General features: G+C 44.5%; 1 protein-coding gene across 7 annotated transcripts in view; it reads right to left on the minus strand.

Moving 5' to 3' along the window:
* Window positions 1-4,541: 4,541 nt before the first annotated feature.
* Window positions 4,542-18,416, minus strand: part of ARHGAP6 (Rho GTPase activating protein 6) — a 514,399-nt gene continuing 500,524 nt past the window's right edge. For 5 of the 7 annotated variants that reach the window (XM_065915772.1, XM_065915775.1, XM_065915773.1 and 2 more), the window contains exons 11-13: window positions 12,147-12,418; window positions 10,050-10,130; window positions 4,548-6,769 (exon numbers count right to left, since the gene is read on the minus strand). In XM_065915772.1, the coding sequence (XP_065771844.1) occupies window positions 6,069-6,769; window positions 10,050-10,130; window positions 12,147-12,418 (1,054 nt within the window). In that variant the 3' untranslated portion in view covers window positions 4,548-6,068. Of the gene's footprint in view, window positions 6,770-10,049; window positions 10,131-12,146; window positions 12,419-18,416 lie in introns of all 7 variants that reach the window. The other 2 variants (XM_065915770.1, XM_065915769.1) reach the window with 2 other exon arrangements.

Genomic DNA, 18,416 nt, shown 5'->3' on the forward strand with positions numbered 1-18,416 from the left:
TATTTACAATTGCCATGTATTTACAATTGCCACGTATTTACACAGCCATGGGTCAAAGTCCCAGGTAGGAAATGGGAAAGTGAAGGTTACATGTAAATGCCACTTGTCCTTTGTGGCTTATTCCCAAGGGTTCCTTGACCTCCTCCTGCTCTCCTTGGTTCTGAATGTTGCACAATCCCACCTTTGTCTTGTTTTCATAATGAAAACCTTTCCTTAGAAAGTTCATCCTCTCACATCACTTCAGTAAGCGATGCTGGGGTGGGGGGGGGGGGTTGTGGGCAGAGGACGATGACAATGGGGTGAATGCAATGACCTCTCAGCTGGGACAGAAAACCCCTCTGTTAGTGGGTGCTCTTTCTTTGTGAGTCGTGGTCTCAAAAGGCAAACCCTCTCCTGGTGGCCGCTCCCTTGAGCTGCAGAGGTGTTCTGGGTGGTCTCTGCTCCTTGAGCTCTGTTCATCATATTCAGTTGCAAGGGCATAACGAACTGCCACAATCGAAGTGGTTTTTAACAATAGAAATGGATTCTCTCACAGTTCTGGAAGCAACAAGTAAGATCAAAATGTTGACAGAGCTGTGCCAAAAGCTGCTAGAAGGTCTATTTCAGGCCTCTCCCCCAAAGTTCTGGCAGTTCTTGGCTGGTGCTAGAACTTCAGTCTTCACAAGGTGTTCTTTCTGGGTACATGTCTGTGTCCCTATCCAAATTCCCCCTTTTTATTAGAACAACAGTCTTACAAGATTAGGGCCCACCCTAATGACCCCATCTTAACTTGATCATCTGCAGAGAACCTGTTACCAAATGAGGCCATGCTGGCAGGTACTGAGGGCTAGGACTTCAGCATCTTTTCCATAGTGGACGCAACTCAACCCACAACATGCTCATTTGCAGAATGGCTGAGATTTCTCATGGGGGCCAGGCAGCCTGTCCCCCTGGCGTCTGAGAGCTGTCACTGCCGAATGGCTTCTTTGCACACTTCGCTCAGCAGTGACACGGCACACCAGCACCGCCCTGGTCCCCAGCAAGTCTCTGCCCTTCGGCCAAGCTTGGCTGTGCTCAGGGCCACAGTGACATCTGCCCCTCCAGATGGGCTCAGCGGCTGATGGAAGTCTCCTGGTGGGAGGCCAGGGAAAGGGCAAGGCAACCAGCTCACCTCCTGCAAAGTGCCAGGAAGGAAAATGAAGCAGGCGACCCACCTGCCCACAGCCTCCCCTCATGGCAGACTTTCCCAAGCAGGTTCCCGACCCAGATTCTGAGTCTTTGACCAAGTAAAATGATTTGAATTTAGGAGGACTCTGAACACTGATTTGCTGTGATCCTTTCCTGCGTGATTAAACATGTTTCTGATTCATTCTCTAAGTCATTTCCCCTGCTGGAGAAGACCCACTCAGAACCCCAGACATGGCATCAAGACGGCTTTAAGCTGAAGACATTTGAGATTCAACAGATGCAGAAAAAAACCTTTTAGAGCTTGCCTTATCTGACTAAAAGCAACTTGTGGGAAATGAAGCTACTATAAATCCCCTCTCTGGGGGAGTTTTATGGTTCCGAGGGAGACAGAAAGACTGCTCATACCTGTATAGACCATCCTTATCACAAACTTGCTTATCTCCTGTCTGGTTTCCTGAAAACTCGTTTGTTTTTTCAAACAAACCTATTTGCTTTGCCCTTAGAAATTGTTTCTCTCCACTGCCTTTTCCCTACTAGGTTAGGTCTGTAAACCTTTAACCATTTAAGGAGCCAGATACTTCCTTTGTTGGTTTCTGTATGCATGTGAAATAAATCCTTTTTGCCAGGCGATTAAGAGGGTATGGGAAAGTTTTTTCCCTTCAAACCCACTCCAGTATTCTTGCCTGGAGAACCCCATGGACATAGGAGACTGGTAGGCTACAGTCCATAGGGTCGCAGAGAGTCAGACACGACTGAAGTGACTTAACAGGCTCACACATACACACACACACACACACACACCCTCTAAGCAAAGGTGGGCATCTTGTTTGTAGAGAAACAAGAAAACAGCTTTGCTCCCGGAGGTTCAGTTCAAACAGCAGGTCTGCACACTTGGATGCACGCATGCTCAGCTGCTTCAGTCGTTTTCAAATCTTTGTGAGCCTATGAACCACAGCCCGCCAGGCTCCTCTGTCCGTGGGATTCTCTAGGCAAGAATACTGGAGTGGGTTGCCATGCCCTCCTCCAGGGGATCTTCCGACCCAGGAATTGAACCTGCACCTCCTGCATCTCCTGCATTGCAAGTGGATTCTTTACCCACTAGCACCACCTGGGAAGCCCCACACGTGGATGGCCCACCACCAAATCCTGGTTCTGTCACCTTCCAGCTATGCAACCTTGGGCAACTCATTTGATGTCACTCTGGGTCTTTCGTGCTCCCTGGAACATGAGGATAGTCATGATTCCTGTCTACTGCTTATGAGGGGTGAAAGAGTTAATGTGAGTGAAATACTTAGACCAGAGCAGGTGTCGTTAATAAATGTTAGCTCATCATGCTGCATAAAAACCACTGGTGAACAGATGTTGGTCAAATTGAATTGAGAGACTCTTCTGACCTTTCTGTGACATCGGGGGGCCTGCAGTTGGGGCTGCTGTTGTGGGCACCATGGGGGACCGCAGGCCACACCAGGCCAGGGGTCCGAACTTCCAGAGACCAGTGTCTGGACCTCTCCACCTTCACGAAGTCATCCTATGCCAAAGAATTCCAAGCTTTATCGGAATTTTCCTTTGTTTTTGATTTTTTTTTTCTCAAGAACATTTGCTGCTGATTTAGTCTTGTTTTAAAATTCTGTCCGGTCAAGATGTTGACTTGTTTTCATCTCAGTGTGACTCTTACTCAGTCATTTCTTTTTTTCTCGGTTCTGGTGCCTCCTGCAGTTTGCTTATCAGAGTGATGTACACATGGGCCTGGACGGGGACCTGGTATCTCCTTCGATTTGATCCCAATGCTGTTTGTCTGCCGAGCAGATGTGTATTAAAATGTGCATAAGAAAAAGAAGCAAGCTGGGCTTATTTAGAAACTTCTTCAATTTGCACAAACTCCATTGGTAGAAGAGATTTTTTTTTTCTATGAAAACCCACAACACACGTATGTTAATAGCCACTTAGATTAAGACAAATTCCTGTTTGGCCATTTGGGTCCTATCATTGTGCCTCATTGCCAGACACATAAAAATAGTGATTCAGTATTCAAAGATGCAAGACTTTTGTGTCACCAAGTAGCTTTCTTCTTGACTGTAGGATCTCTTTGCTCCTAGGAATTAGTGACCTCTACAGCCTTTTAAATAGTTTTGTCCAACTTGAAAGAGTTTATTATTTTTTTTTCTTGTCAGGTATTCTATCACTTACAAGGTGTTAGAAGTGACTCCACCTTTGACTCGGGTCTTTGTGCCTTGTGTGTGTGTGTTTTAGAACAGCTTATTTTCAAAGTGATAAAGGCATCTGAGAAACAAGCTTTCACTCACTGAGTTAACAATATGGCCGCTGGCCTAAACCATCTAGAGAGGGAGAGTGAATATTGTTCATTACATGGACATACATGGGCATATATTGGCAGAGCACACACACACACACACACACACACACACACACACACACACACAATTGCATTACATAAAAATATTCTGAGCCATGTTTTCTGGACTATTCTAGATCTGACCATTAATAGATAAACATACTTTACCTTTTAAGACACAGACATCTACCTCAGGGCCATCTGATCTGGCAGTTTTAAAAAAATAGGACTGTTAGGGCAAAAACTTGGCGGTGGGGTCAGGGCAATCCCATATATCAGGTAGTTGAGTCCAAAAAGGAGAAAGAGAACTAGCCAGACGTGGGTTAAATTCAAAGCCAAGAAAATACAGCGTCAACAGGAGGAGGACAAGGGGAGGTGGCATGGGAAAGCAACCTGTGATCTACAATCAGGCAGCATTTGCTCTGGGGCTTGTTTGCAACTCTGGGCTGTGTGGGGGCAGCCAGAAAGAGCCAGAGGCCAGCAGGCAAATCCTTCCCACATTCCTGCCAGTGGTAGAAGTGCTGGACCCAAGGGCAGAGCCCGAAGACACCTATCACTGCCCGCCCACCCGGGCCCCAGTTAAGAAATGTCAGACAGCATTGCTAGACTTCATCATTCCAACCCTGAAACAGAAGGAGCATCCAAGGCCTGTAGTGTAGATATAACATACAAGGATTGTGTTGAGAAACACTTGTCCACCATGTGGGAAACCACCCGAGTTCCCATCTACTTCCTCATCAACAACTGAGTTTCAAATGAATGACAATCAACCTTCACTTGCAACAAATATCAATTTCACTGGGTTATGTCTCCAAGCCACCTACGACTTTTTATTAGCTCTTTAGTTGTATGTGGATTGGAGAAGGCAAGGGCACCCCACTCCAGTACTCTTGCCTGGAAAATCCCATGGACAGAGGAGCCTGGTAGGCTGCAGTCCATGAGGTCACGAAGAGTTGGACACGACTGAGAGACTTCACCTTCACTTTTCACTTTCATGCATTGGAGAAGGAAATGGCAACCCACTCCAGTGTTCTTGCCTGGGGAATCCCAGGGACGGGGGAGCCTGGTGGGCTGCCGTCTATGGGGTCGCACAGAGTCGGATGCGACTGAAGTGACTTAGCAGCAGCAGCTGTATGTGGATAGTACTGCCACTATTCATTACATTTGGACTTGTAGATAGGGAAGTGTGTATGTGGAATGGTGTGTGGGTTCATTCATGAGATTTAATGCCATTGAACAAAGCCTTTGCTTTAACTTTTTATTCATTATGGCACAAGTAAGAACTTGAAGAAACACCACTGAAAATGTCATCGCCAATATGAAAATTAAGAGTAGCATGTTTTATAAAAAAAAAATCTTTTTCTATGATACACATTCCCTTATGAAGTGAAAAAAAAAAATCTCATAAAATACAGAAGCAAATTGCCACCTGCTGGTCAAAAATTGCTTTGCAGTTGAAAAACTTCAAATTTACTGCTGAAGTATGGTAGGAACATTTTACATTACACAGAAAATTACCAAAGAAAACATTTCCTCAGCCTTTGGCACAGTGTAAATACAGAGCTCCGTTTTTTTCCAAATATGATTTACTTCACAAAGCACTGCATATAATTTGGTTAATACTGATGATGGGGCAAAAGGAAAAACCATGTTCTGTAATTTGAATACTCTCTTTTCACTCAAACACTTAATAGTTGGATTCCAGTTTATAGTTTTGAAAAATACATAGAAATCGTACATTATAAATATATATTATATATGGTCTATATAAAGTTGAATTTGACCTAAAATGGGAAGGACAAGTTCTTAATTATTCTTTCTTTGTCAGGCACGGCCTTTCTCTTGTTTCATTAACTGAATTCTTTCTAAACAGATTCTAAAAATATATTCCATAATGTATCAAATTTAATATTTTCCTTAAAACATATTCAATATGAAAAAGCATTCAGTGACTATATTCTTTTTGTATCTCACTACTATATAAAAATATGGCTTCTCATATTCTGTTCTATTTTGCTTTGTTAGTGTTATTCTTAGGCATTGAAAGAAGGGCTGTCCCCAGTTAAAAGCTATGGCAAAAGCACAGAAACCCGCTTGTGCATATTCTAGAACATTCTATAGAATCTCATTACTTAGAATAAGTGACTAAAAAATGTGTTCCTTCTGTTTTCTGTGAATATAACATATAGGATTATCATACATAATCTGTTACAGAATATACAGGAGTCAAAACTGAAGACACATAAATACAATTAAGCTATACCAAAGCGAGAATTTTATCTTATACAGAGCCAATGTGAATAGCTTTTAGATCGGACGTTAGCATACATTTTTGTTTTATTCTGAAGGCTGGCTATGCAATAGAATCTTATTATAAAGGGTCAGGGTCCTAGGGTGCTCTAACTTTAAGTGAACTGACTTTTCTCGTGTTTATTTTTTAAAGTGTAAAAGAAGAAAAACAAGTAAGTGCCCAATTGTCCAACACCCACTTTTTCCCCTACTGAGTGGAAGAAGGCTGTTTGGGAGGTGAGGGGTGAGCGTGGGGGGCTCAGACCAGCGTTTCCGGGAGGGCATCGGGGTTGTCGGTGGACAGGAGCTCCCAGATCTGCCATCGCTCCCTCTGCCAGTCGAGCCAGTTGGGTTCCCCCAAGGTCTTACTGTTCTGATCACCGGCGGGACTGGGGTAGGCGCTGCTCGCTTTCTGCTGGGCGGCCTGGTGCCCTCGCTGCGGCTCGACTGTTTGACTTCCCTCCTGCGAAGCTGTTCCGGAGCCTTCTTCCAGCCTCCGCGGCCTCCACAGCGGTGGCTCGGCGGCTTGGTGGGCCGGGGATGCTACGGTTGACTTTCCTGGACCAGGATAAGGAGGAGGAGGCCGCTTGTCGTGCCTGGTACCCTCTGCAGGTCTCTGGGGCAGAGGCTTGGCTCTCCTCTGCGGCCAGGCCCCCTCCGGCTCGCTCTCGGCGAGGTCCTCGGCGCTGCTCAGAGTCCAGCTCGGCTCCGGCCTCGGCCTCGGGGTGGGCTGCCCGCCGCCCTGGATGTGGGGCGTGCTGCAGACGCGGGCCACCGGGGCGTGCGCCCTCGCCTCGGCCGCCGGGCTCGTGGTCTGAGTCCTCTGAATAGCCTGCGCACTGCTATCCAGTTCTGTGGGGCTCCCCTGCCATCGGGGCCAATTGGGGGACAGGTTCCCTTGAGACAGGGAGCAGGGCCCCGGGCGGAGGGAGCTGCTTTCAAAAATGTCGCCGTAGGAACCTGGGAGCCAGAGAGAAGGACGAGAAATGCAATTGGTTTGTAGCCTCCCTCTTGGGGTGCCTTGCCAGTTGCAAAAAAATTTTTTAAAGCACAGGACACGCTTAGCTGTGGCTGACTACAGTAGAAAACTTCCTTGTAAGAGACCAGACCAAGAGGCCTTGATTATCCGCACGATTCATGTAACAGCTCCAAAGACAGATGCCTGAACTCGGGCAGCTTCACTGTCAAATGAGACTAAAGAGTCCTGTGCCTTAATTTCTGCCTTTGGAAAGCCCCTCTCTGCCGTGCTTATGGAAACTTTTCTGAACCTAGAAGGTAAAAGGAACGTTCTCTTCCTGTTCAGTGCAACTTGCAATCCCGAGGAGACATACATTATAGTATTTCCATGTTTATCTTGTGTCAATCAAAGCCGTAGGAATAAATGAATTGAATTGAAAATGCCCCATTTAGTGCCAGAAGCTGAAGGCAGCAGCCCCTGTGTATATTCTATCCCTACCACTTTGGGGGAGACTGGCTCCTCATTCACCCATCATCCCCTTTTTTTCCTGGATGATATTTCCCAGCCTCCCTTGCAGTTAGGACAGCCACATAGATAAGGTCTGGCTAACAAATGTGGAGAGGTGAGATGGAAGCCATTTCTAGGCCTGGTCTAGTAGGAAAAACACCAAATGCACTCCTAGTTGTCTGGACTTGCTCTCTTCCCTCAACTTCTAGCCCACCATGGAGCAACCATGGAAGACTCTGAGGCCTCTGAGGATGGGGGAGCCACTGGCTAGATCGAACTTGAGCTGAGCCCCTGCATGACTGGAGCAGAATATTCCCACCCCTCAGTACCCTGCACAATCCACATTGGACTGGGTAGTGAGGATAAATCAACCTGTGAAAGGTTAAGCCACTGACATTTAGGAGATGTTTGTAACCTTCCCCAACAGATACAACTTTCTTCAGGAAATTGAAAGGAGAGCAAAACAGTGTGTTTCACAAGCAAATGAGTTCCTGGGGTGTATGTCCCTATGCTGCCTGTCTCCTGTTGATTTGCACTATCCTCTCATTTCTTAAAAAGTAAGCAGGGAGATCATTTTGGGGGGAGAGGGGCATATAAGCATTTACACAGGGACAGATCAGACTTGAGCTAGCAGAAGGAAAACAGAGCAGGATATTTTGGAATAATTTATCCTTGGGGAAAAAGACAGTAAAGCAGTTCATGGGATAAGGTGAGATGTACTTAGATAATGGATCAATACTCAAATACTCAAACTGGAGTAGAGGCCATTAAAATAAAAATGCACCATGCTTTAAAAATGTAATATGGGAGGTATTACAAAACAATGAAAAAGGGAATACACACACACACATACACACAGGGAAACAATAAAACAATTCACACACTTCATATTATATGCCCTCCTCCAGGAGATCTTCCCAACCCAGGGATCGAACCCAGGTCTCCCACGTTGCGGGAGGATTCTTTATCATCTGAGCCACCAGGGAAGCCCTCATATTATATATTAACATATATTCCAGATGGATTAAAGAATTAACGGTTAAAATAATGAAATATTGTGACAGAGAAAAGTGTATAGATGACTAATTCGCCAATGCTTAAGTAAAAGTTAAGATGAATTTTGTGAAAGAATTCACACACAAGAGATAGAATTACTCATGTAAAACTTTAAAAAATGCCCAGATATGCAAAAAGGGAGAAAATGCAAGGAATATCAGTGGCAAACAATGTGGTCAAAGGGTTAATGCCTTTATTATAAGAAGAGTTTATAAGAATCAATTTTAAAAACACTAGCATACATAAATAGCCAATGACATAAGGATAATCTGTGGGTGAAATTCAGCTGATTAATAGAAAAATTGAAAAATACTGGTGAGAAATACAGGCAAATGATAATAAGAAATACAATTTTGTTTTTTAAAGAAACCCAAATGCAAAGCTAGTGATTTGCAATACCAATGAGATTAAAGTGACATGGACAATACTGTGAAATGGCGCTGCCACTATGGCTTATGGAACACAAGCCACTGTATCCTCTATGGAATGTGAAGTGGCTATACCTCTGAATTCTTGGATAGGTTCATTATATTTTGACCCACTTTCTTATTCTGTTTGTTTGTTTGGTTTTCTTTTTTTTTGGCTGCATCACACAGCTTGCAGGATCTTATATCCCCAACCAGAGATGGAACCCAGGTCCCCAGAAGTGGAAGCACGGAGCCCTAACTACTGGACCACCAAGGAATTTTCCTATTTTCTGACCTTTCTATTTTAGATTTATAACTGGCTTTCTAAAATTTTGTGAACTTTTTTTACAATTTAAAATACAAAATCCAAAAAGTACATAAAAGAGGTCCCTGACATTAACTTATTGCAATATCACTAAAAAAATGGAAACAACCCAGTGGTCCCAACACTGGGCTATAAACTATGAATATGCATCCAAAATACTACACAGCCCTTAACAACAATAATGGAAAATAACTGGAGAATGAAAGGTAGACAAATCATATAAAGGTACACAGTCAGAATGATTATAACTATCTTTAAAAACTCTTGCAAATGAAATGAAATAAAGTCAAAGATTGATGTACTGTGGTGCAAAGGTATAGCTTTATCTCCTTTCCCCCTATTTCCAGCTGGGAAATGGGATATTTCCTGTTATATCAGTAAACAAGGATGTCACAGCCCTCAGTGACTGTAGCCCTCCAATGTGAGCCACCCTGAAGAAACTCAGGGAAAAAAAAGAATACCTGTCACCTAGAAGCTATCAGATGGTGGCCACTTCCTGCAGCCACTCCCTGTGGTGAGCCCTGAGGAAGCTCAGGACAGGAAAATACAGGATACTGGCCCCAGGTAGCTGAGGTGCAGATCAAAGGAATGATTTCAGTGGCCCCAGGCACTTGCATCTTCCCAGACAGGGAAAAGTGCTAAATTCCTTAACTCGAGATATCTGGTTTCCTTTAATTAACAATAATCTGTTGACACTCAGACTACCTACCCTTTGTTACAAACGTCTATATAACCTGGCTCCTTCCCTTGCCTCCTCAGAGCAGTTCTTTCACACTACTCCAAGTCTCCCCAGCTTGGAGTCCTAAAAATTCCCCCCAAATAAAATATAACACTCAACTTTTAGGTTGTGAATATTCTCCCTAAGTCGACACAGCATTTTTCAAATAATATCTGAGAAGCGTGTAATATGATGATAGTAAGGTGAAAAGCAAAGAAAGTTAACTTTAAAAGTAAGTGCAATATTAGTTTTAAAATATAATCCTTTACCTGTCATTCCTGGGTCTTTGGATCCACTTTTTAATGTTGAATGCCAAGTTCCCCAGATATTGAAAGCCTCCTCTGCCATATCTAGGAAGAAGTGTAAAAAAAAAGGTATGTAACTCAAAATGAAAACTGAAGATTAGAAACAAATCAATCAATATTTTTATGACACCTCTTCTACTCAAAGTACTATATTCGAGATTGTGATGAATACAAGACAGAATATGATGCAGACCTGCCTTTTAAGAGGCCTATTCCATTTGAGGTTCACAAAAAGGCTCTTTCTCTGTGATGGCTGTGGTAGACAGAGTAAGTCATGATCCCCAGAATCTGTGAAGATGTTACAGTGAAAAGAGTCTTGCAGGTGTTCCTAAGTTCTGGATTTTGGAATGAGGAGATGATCCTGGATTATCTGTGTGAGCCGAGTGTAATCACAAAGGTCTTTATAAGAGGGAAGCAAGATAGAAGATGCTATGTTTCTGGCTTTAAAGATGGAGGAAAGGGCCATGAACCAAGGAATGCAGGCAGCCTCAGAAGCTGGAAAAGGCAAGGAAACAGATTGTTCCCTAAAGTCTCCAGAAGGAACACAGCCCTGTGGACCCATTTTAGATTTCTGACGCCTAGAACTGTATGATAATAAATTTTTGTGTTGTTTTAAATCACTAAGTTTGTGTTCACTTGTTATGGCAGCCCTAGGAAATGAGTAGAATTGTCATGGGTGACAACAGCTCCAACCGCATCAACATAGAGACAGGGGAACAAGGGTTATAGTTCGTTTATCTTGCCTAGGGAATACTCCTCTGCGGCATCAGCAGACTCACAGTCCTGCATGTGTTTATTCATACACTCCCCCTAATCTGTCTGTAAATAATTACAGACAAAGGTTCTATCTTAGGTGTTCCCACCATCTCACTTAATTCTTACTACAATCCTGAAACCTAAGAGCTTCCCAGGTGGCTCACTGGTAAGGAGCCCACCTGTCAATGCAGGAGACATGGGTTCAATTCCTGGGTCAGGAAGATTCCCTGGAGAAGGAAATGACAACCCACTCCAGTACTCTTGCCTGGAAAATTCCACAGACAGAGGAGCCTGGCGGGCTACAGTCTGTGAGGTCACAAAGAGTCAGACACAACTTAGCATCTAAGCAAACTAATTTGGCAATGTGATGATAATGACTATTTCCAGAAGCAAATGTCTAGCGGTGCTTCCCTGTGTTCATGGGTACATATGCATTCATTCTCTCATTTAATCCTGAAGAGATGTCCCTGAGTCCATTTCACGGATGAGGCAAGTACTTTCACATTTTAAAAAGAAATTTTATGCCTGATAGAAACACCAATTACTGTGTTCACTGTAAATTAAAAGAAATTTTTGAAACAAATACTTGTGAAATAAAAATAAAGCTGCTATGATTAAACACACCAAAAAAAAAGCAGCTCTTTCAGAGTGACTCTTCAGATAAAACTATATATTTGTGATACAGCAGCAAGAATTTGTACTGTGTCTTCCAATGATCAGTTAAAAAGTATCCTGTGAATCCTGACCCTGAGGAATTGTTCTGTGGAGGGGGAGTACAAATCGAACATTCAATGGTCAAACCCATTTGAGAAAACCATCCCCTCCCTCCCACTGTGGAAATTCATGGTGCCTGCTAGCAGTGTAAAGGTTTTGGGTTAACTCAGCCTTTCCCAAATGTATTTGACCATGGAAATCTTCTTTTGCCTAAAAGTCTTCATTGGCATGGAGACTTATTTGGAACATGCCTGCTCATTATATAGTGAGTTCAGCTTGTTCTCTGTATAAAAGTAACAGCAATGGTGGGGTGCCATCTTAGATGAAAAGATATGTACCCAAGCCCACAGGCCAGGAGCCAGCAAGTTCCTTGGATGCTGGACAGTCAGTTGGGACTGTCTGGGGCTCACCCAGCTGGAGACAGCTTCCCACCTAGCTGGGTGTGCAGGGACTCGGACCCAGGATCGGTGTTCGGCAGATCCTCAGTAAATGCTCATTGAATTAGGGAAACGTGAAACAAGGAAGGGTTGGAGACCAGGTCCGAAGCACCCACACCAGGCCACATGCAATCAGAGGGACTGGATGAATTACCTTTGCCAAGCTTTGGCCCAGGAGAACTCTCCCTCGACTTCGAGGAGGGCAAGAGGCCCACCCGGCGCACACACGGCTCCGGCCCTTTGTAAAGCTTCTCTGAGCCCCCCGGCACCGCGTCCTCTTGCATAGCCAGCAGGGAACGCTCAGACAGCACAGGGGAGTTGTTGTCATAAGGGGAGAGGTCTCCGCTGGAGGCCTTGTTGGAGTCTGTGGACGAGTGCCTTCCTCCCATGGAAAAGGAGACTTCTGACCTCAGCATGTCAGGGCTTCTGGCACAAGGAGACAATTACAGGCGCGTGAGTGTGTTAGCAATGAGAGACCATATTCAAACCAGCGGACAGGTTTACAAATGACGGCAGGAGAATGTGTGGACACAGGGGCTGAAACAAAAAGAGTTTCTGAGCAAGGTTCCAAGACTCCTGTGTCAATCAGGTGAAAGCGTTTCTATGAAATGGCCAGCAGATGGCAGCAAAACCCAACAGATGTCACAGGAAACGGCAGGGCGAAGTGATGAAACCCTTTCTTCAAGGTGCATTGCTGAAATGCCTGTTGGATCAATCCCTGTTTCCATTTAAAAATTAAAATCTGATGCTCACTATCTGTTAAATAGGGAAAACTGTAGATAACTCTAGCTTTCCTGAATATCCTGAATTAAAAGTAATTCAGACAAAACTATGATTGAAACGTTACATGCAATTTATGGACACCTTTTCTCCTTTCACCCAAATACTAATGTAAATCAATCCATCCTTCCTGACAACGATGATGATGGTGGTAGTGGTGGGAATAACTGTTTTATGGATAAAATGGTGGCTAAAAAGATAAATATATGACCGTCACTGGAGTCCATAATATTTAAATACACCTGGAAGGATTCTACAAGGCACGAGTGCTTTTACAAATTGATGTAAAGCGTACTTATGAGCACATCCATTAAGTTTTATATGAGCATGAGTTGTCACAGCAACAGAAATAATGGTGAAAATGTGAGCCGAACAGGAAAACAAGAACATCAGGAATATGACAAGAGTGTTTGAAGTCTTACCTGGGAACATCTGTATTTTCTACTTTCCTCAAAACAGTGGCCCTGACAACATCTTAAAGGGAAATGATCACAGATTGATTAAAAGTTCCCAAACCTGCTTCTGCCGCCCCCCACCCCTCGCCCCACTTCACTTCTCTTGCCTTTACTTTCCTTTGGATTCATTTTTCAAGACAAATCCTTGGTGATCTTATAGAAGGTAACCCTGTGCCTGAGCAAGCCCTTTCTAATCTAAGGGTTCTGTGCATGCAGGAGGAGAAAGGAATCTGTCAGGGGGTCCGACTTTACTGGGGGCTCGGGCAGGGCTTACTGCCAGGGGAAGGCAACTCAGCTGTGACATGCTTTCCCTGTCACCGAGGCGGTCAGGGCCCCAAGCACTTTCTGCTGAGGGACTTTCTTACCCACATGGAATAAACAGTCCTTTCCTTGCCCCCCTTTATTTTTTTTTTTTTTCCTTGCCCCCCTTTAAACCAATGACTGATGACCTTATGGGAAAGAGCCAGAGGACAACCACGAGGATTGTTTTCCAGAAACTTTAGGCTTCCAATGAATGAAGGAAAAATAAAAGGAACTTACTACTTCGGCTGGAAAAGTGGAGGAAAAAAACGATTTAACTGCCATCATTTAATTAAAGGGTAAACTCTCCCTGATTCTATGGAAGGAACACAGGACAAAACAAACGAACCCTTGTCTGTCATCATGGGGTTTGACTCTCATTGAGGACACTCCACTGTGAGAATGAGCAAATACAAATGTGTTGAATTGGTAGTCACACAGAGCTTAGCTCAGAATCTGGGTTCTACATTCCGACCAGGGCTAGACATCAAATTGCTGGGCTAATTTCAGTTGTTTTTCCCTGTTTAATTGACATTTCTCCATTCATTAATGAAAGCGTCTTATGTCTACTCGGCAAGAATAAGTCACAGTGTTATTTCGATAAGAGTGGGCACATAAAACCTGCTTTTATGAGCTGTTTTAAAGAGAGTCTAGTCAATTCCTTTGCCAAATTAAAATAACTATCAGGGCCACAGATGCTTTTGGGCTCCCTTACAATAGGAAGAGAGTTTTGGAAAGGCCATATTGTAGCTCATGGAGACACAATGGTTTGGTCTCATATCTTGCTCATCTGTCTTACAAAACATACAGAAGAGAATATATAGTGCAAAACATTTTAAGTTGCAGATTCAGTCAACAGTTATGTGCATCAGGAAAAAACCCCCATGAAAGAAATTTCTTGAACATCTCAACTACTAGGGACAGTACTTCTGACATGGCAGTGTCCCCATCACCTGGGAAATGCATCGCTGGTTGGAAATGTGAATTCGCAGGCTGCCTTTGGATGTCCTGATGGGACTGGCGATCACAAGTAGGGCCCAGGGCCAAGTAAACCCGCAGGGCCCCACAGTGAGAATAATGACTAGAATTTCAAGATGCTGACAGCAGATCATTAAGCCAAATGGGTGCTGCTTCTGAGGACTGAAAGGGAACCTCTGGGGCAGGGCTTTAAAAGCCCTCCAGGTAATTTTGATACTTGGGGCAAGTCAGATACCAAACCTGAGATACCAAGCCTACCTGCCCTCCCTCACCGCATAGATGTGCCCATGGGCTATGGATCTCCTCGGAGGCAAGTCAGCAGAGAGATCACAGATAATGGTCACAGCCTCAGCCCCGGCTGGCAGTGGGGGAATGGGGTGGTTCTGACCTCAAGCTGGCAGGGCTACAGTGGATTAGAGGAGAGAGCACACCCATCGCAGTCAGCTCCGGCCTGCAGGAGCCAGATCGCTGAATGCCATCTGGTTATGGATCAGAACATGATAAGGGGAGGGAGGTGGGCAGGAGGGGCCAAGCTGCCTTTCTCTGCTCTTCGGTGTCATTCTCCAAGTCAAGCCACCGAGGTCACCACAGCTGCCGCCCCCATCAGGGAGAAACTGGAGAAGGAGGCCAGAGCTAATCCCTGGGGGTGGAGGCGAAAGCAGCAGACACAGCCCATGAGCCTCCTCGGGGAGGGGGGGTGGCTGGGTCACCCCCAGGAACATGGGCAGGTGGGGGATCCCTCTTTCCCCAGCCAGTGTACTTAGCCATGGAAGCTGATGCAGGTTGAGTGCACATGGCAAACAGCTTGGGGTAGACTCTTGTGTGAAGCAACCCCTTGGCCTGGCAGAAGCACATAAGTTGGTGTTCACATAGAATTCATTGTGTGGCAGCAACTGGATGAAGTTACTGTTAACAACTCTGATCACATGTCGAGAAAGGACCGAAAAAAATGAGGGGATGGTGACGTTACATGGGGTCGAGACTCTGAGAATGTATTTGATAAATACTCTTTAAAATCATGGGCTTCCCTGATAGCTTAGCTGGTAAAGAATACGCCTGCAAGGCAGGAGACCCCGGTTTGATTCCTGGGTCGGGAAGATTCGTTGGAGAAGGGATAGGCTACCCACTCCAGCATTCCTGGGCTTCCCTGTGGCTCAGATGGTAAAGAATCTGCCTGCAATGCAGCAGGCCTGGGTTTGATCTCTGGGATGGGAAGTCCCCCTGGAGAAGGGAAAGGCTACCCCCTCCAGTACTCTGGCCTGGAGAATTCCATGGACTGTATAGTTTAAAATTATTCAAAATCAATAGTAAAATGCCTTGTTTCATGCTTACAGTTGGTGGCTCTTTTGTATGTTTAAAGTATTTCCTGTTTATCATTTTAATTTCTCAGCAGAGGTCAGTAAGGTGGTGGCCAAATTTGCCTAAGAACCCACGCCCAGGAGTTGTCTTTCCATGTGTGTGCATGTGTGCTCAATCATATCCGACTCTCTGAGACCCCATGGCCTATAGCCCACCAGGCTCCTCTGTCCATGGAATTTCCCAGGCAAGAATACTGGAGTGGGTTGCCATTTCCTCTTCCAGGGGATCTGTCCAATCCATGGATCAAACCTGCGTCTCCTGTACTGGCCGGCAGATTCTTTACCACTGGGTCACCTGGGAAGCCTTGTCTTTCCACACAAGAGCCCACCAATTAATGAAATAAAACAATGATATTTACTCCTCAGAAGTCTCACTATAATATTGGCAGTTCAGAGTTTTCAAAAATTGTAGTGTCACTCCATTGCTTTATCATTAAATCAACTGGAAAGAAATCAAGGACCTTCCCTGTGAGTATCTTTGAACAAAATGAGACAAGCTGTCACTGATGTCGTCTCTAAGATTTGCCTCTAAGATGATTCACCTCTCGGAAGACAGTTCAGCGCTCCAAGTAAAGGGCTAAAATATTCATGTGTTTATTTATATAAAATATTTACTCTAAGCAGTGAGAAATCGTTGAGAGGCGCATGGTGTTCTGTCTCTCTAGGTGTCCGAATTTCATGGACTGAGGTGGGGAATGCTGAGTGGGTACACTGCCAGTTGACATGGGTTTGCCTCCATGACTGGAGAGCTTTCCCATGAGCCCTGAAAGCCTCGGGACCATCCACGGCATGCATGGCCAGCCTGGCCAACCAAACAAGCATGAGATGGACACGGAGAGCGAATTGCTTTCTCACCCTTAGCTGGTCCTTCCAGGTCAGGGTGTAAACACGCTGGCAGGGTACTGTGGGCAGGCCTGCACTGCAGCCGGAGGCACAGAACTCGTTCTGTGGATAGATGGAAAACTCCGGTTCAATCACCGGAAAGTGGCCGGCCTGGCCCCTGGCTGAGCGACCCCAGTGAGAAAAATCCTTAGGGATTTCAAACTTGCTTTGGTTTCATGCTTGGCTCAGCCGTGAACTGATAAACCTCCGTCTGTTGGAACTCAAAGCACATAACCATCGTTGACACTGTTAATTGTAATGGGAAAGGAATCCAGTGCCACAGTCACTCTGGATTTATGGAAGATTTTCACATTCATCATGTTCACTTCGGCAAAACATCCCTTATGCAGAATCCTAGGGACAAAGGCAGCCCGCTCCAAAGAGAAGCTGACATGGATCTACACTCCCACCAGGAGATAAACCTGGACATTAGAACTTGCCCAGGTCTTCTAAAATTTTTGTTGCCATTTTGTCCATTGGAGATCTTTGGCGATTACCTTGGTTTTTAAAAATTGCTACATTTAATTGTTGTTCATTCTGATGATTGTTTTAGCACACCCTTAAAACTTGCACCTCACTTTCCTCACCCTGGTCCCAGCCCTGCTCTGTTCTGTTGCAAATGCCTGTGTTTACCACACCTTGTCTTCTTTGATTCTGTTCTCATCCCCTATTTCCTTACATCCCTAAATCAAGGAGGGGGGCGGATCTATTCTAAGTATCTTTGAAAAAAAAAAGAGCATATAATTCCAATAAATATACCAGACAAGCAATTAAAAAACTAGAAGTCTTGCCTTTTTAGTAATATAAATCTCTTCTAATCTCCTCTTGGCATTCCATTTTGGTTGAAGCCAAAAGTGTAAGTAGACAAGCACAAGGAGAAGTAATGAATCCTCCTTTCACTCCCCTGGTTCTGTTGTCACATACAGAAGAGGAAACAACTCAAATGGAAACATGAAATTCCCAAATATTACTAAATGTTTCATCTTTCAAAACAGAAATTATGATGAGTATGTTCTTGTTCTAGGTTTCACACTATTTTGAAAACTTACTTGTCCACTCCAATTAAAATCTTATGTGGTTTCCACGTGGGGCACAGGAACCTAAAACCTTATTTAGGTATGTGAATTGATGGCACAGAACAGAAGCTTCAGGAAATAAATCAAAGAGTTGGAAGAGAATAATGAGGGAGCTTGTGCATATCACTGCACTTACGGAGTTCATTTTAGAAGCTACTGTTGCTTTCCACTCTGTGGTCTTCCTGAAAATCCCTTCCATTCTTACCTTTTATAGCCCTTGTAGCTGAGTTTTCACTAAATAAAATCTTCAGAACAAGAATTCTGTCCATTTCCATTGTGCCACAGCTTATCCAGGTTCTCCACCTCATGACCTGCAAACGGAACCGCTTCCTGTTCCTTTCAAATTCTACCTGGCCTGATGCAATCCGGTCATCTTCCCAACTTCGGTGCCTTTCATCCTCACCCCTCTGTCTATTCCAGAACCATGCCATCCATCATCCCAATGCCAGTTAGATCAGGTGGGCTTTGCCTTTTCATATAGTGCCACAACTTGACACGGATGGGTTCTCTCGTGCCACAATGCCTTCATAAGTTGCTGTCTCATGGATAGCAAGGCAGAATCTAGTGACATCCCACTTAAAACTACTTACAACTA

Source organism: Muntiacus reevesi, chromosome X, assembly GCF_963930625.1.
Source record: "Muntiacus reevesi chromosome X, mMunRee1.1, whole genome shotgun sequence".
NCBI classification, from domain to species: Eukaryota; Metazoa; Chordata; class Mammalia; order Artiodactyla; family Cervidae; genus Muntiacus; species Muntiacus reevesi.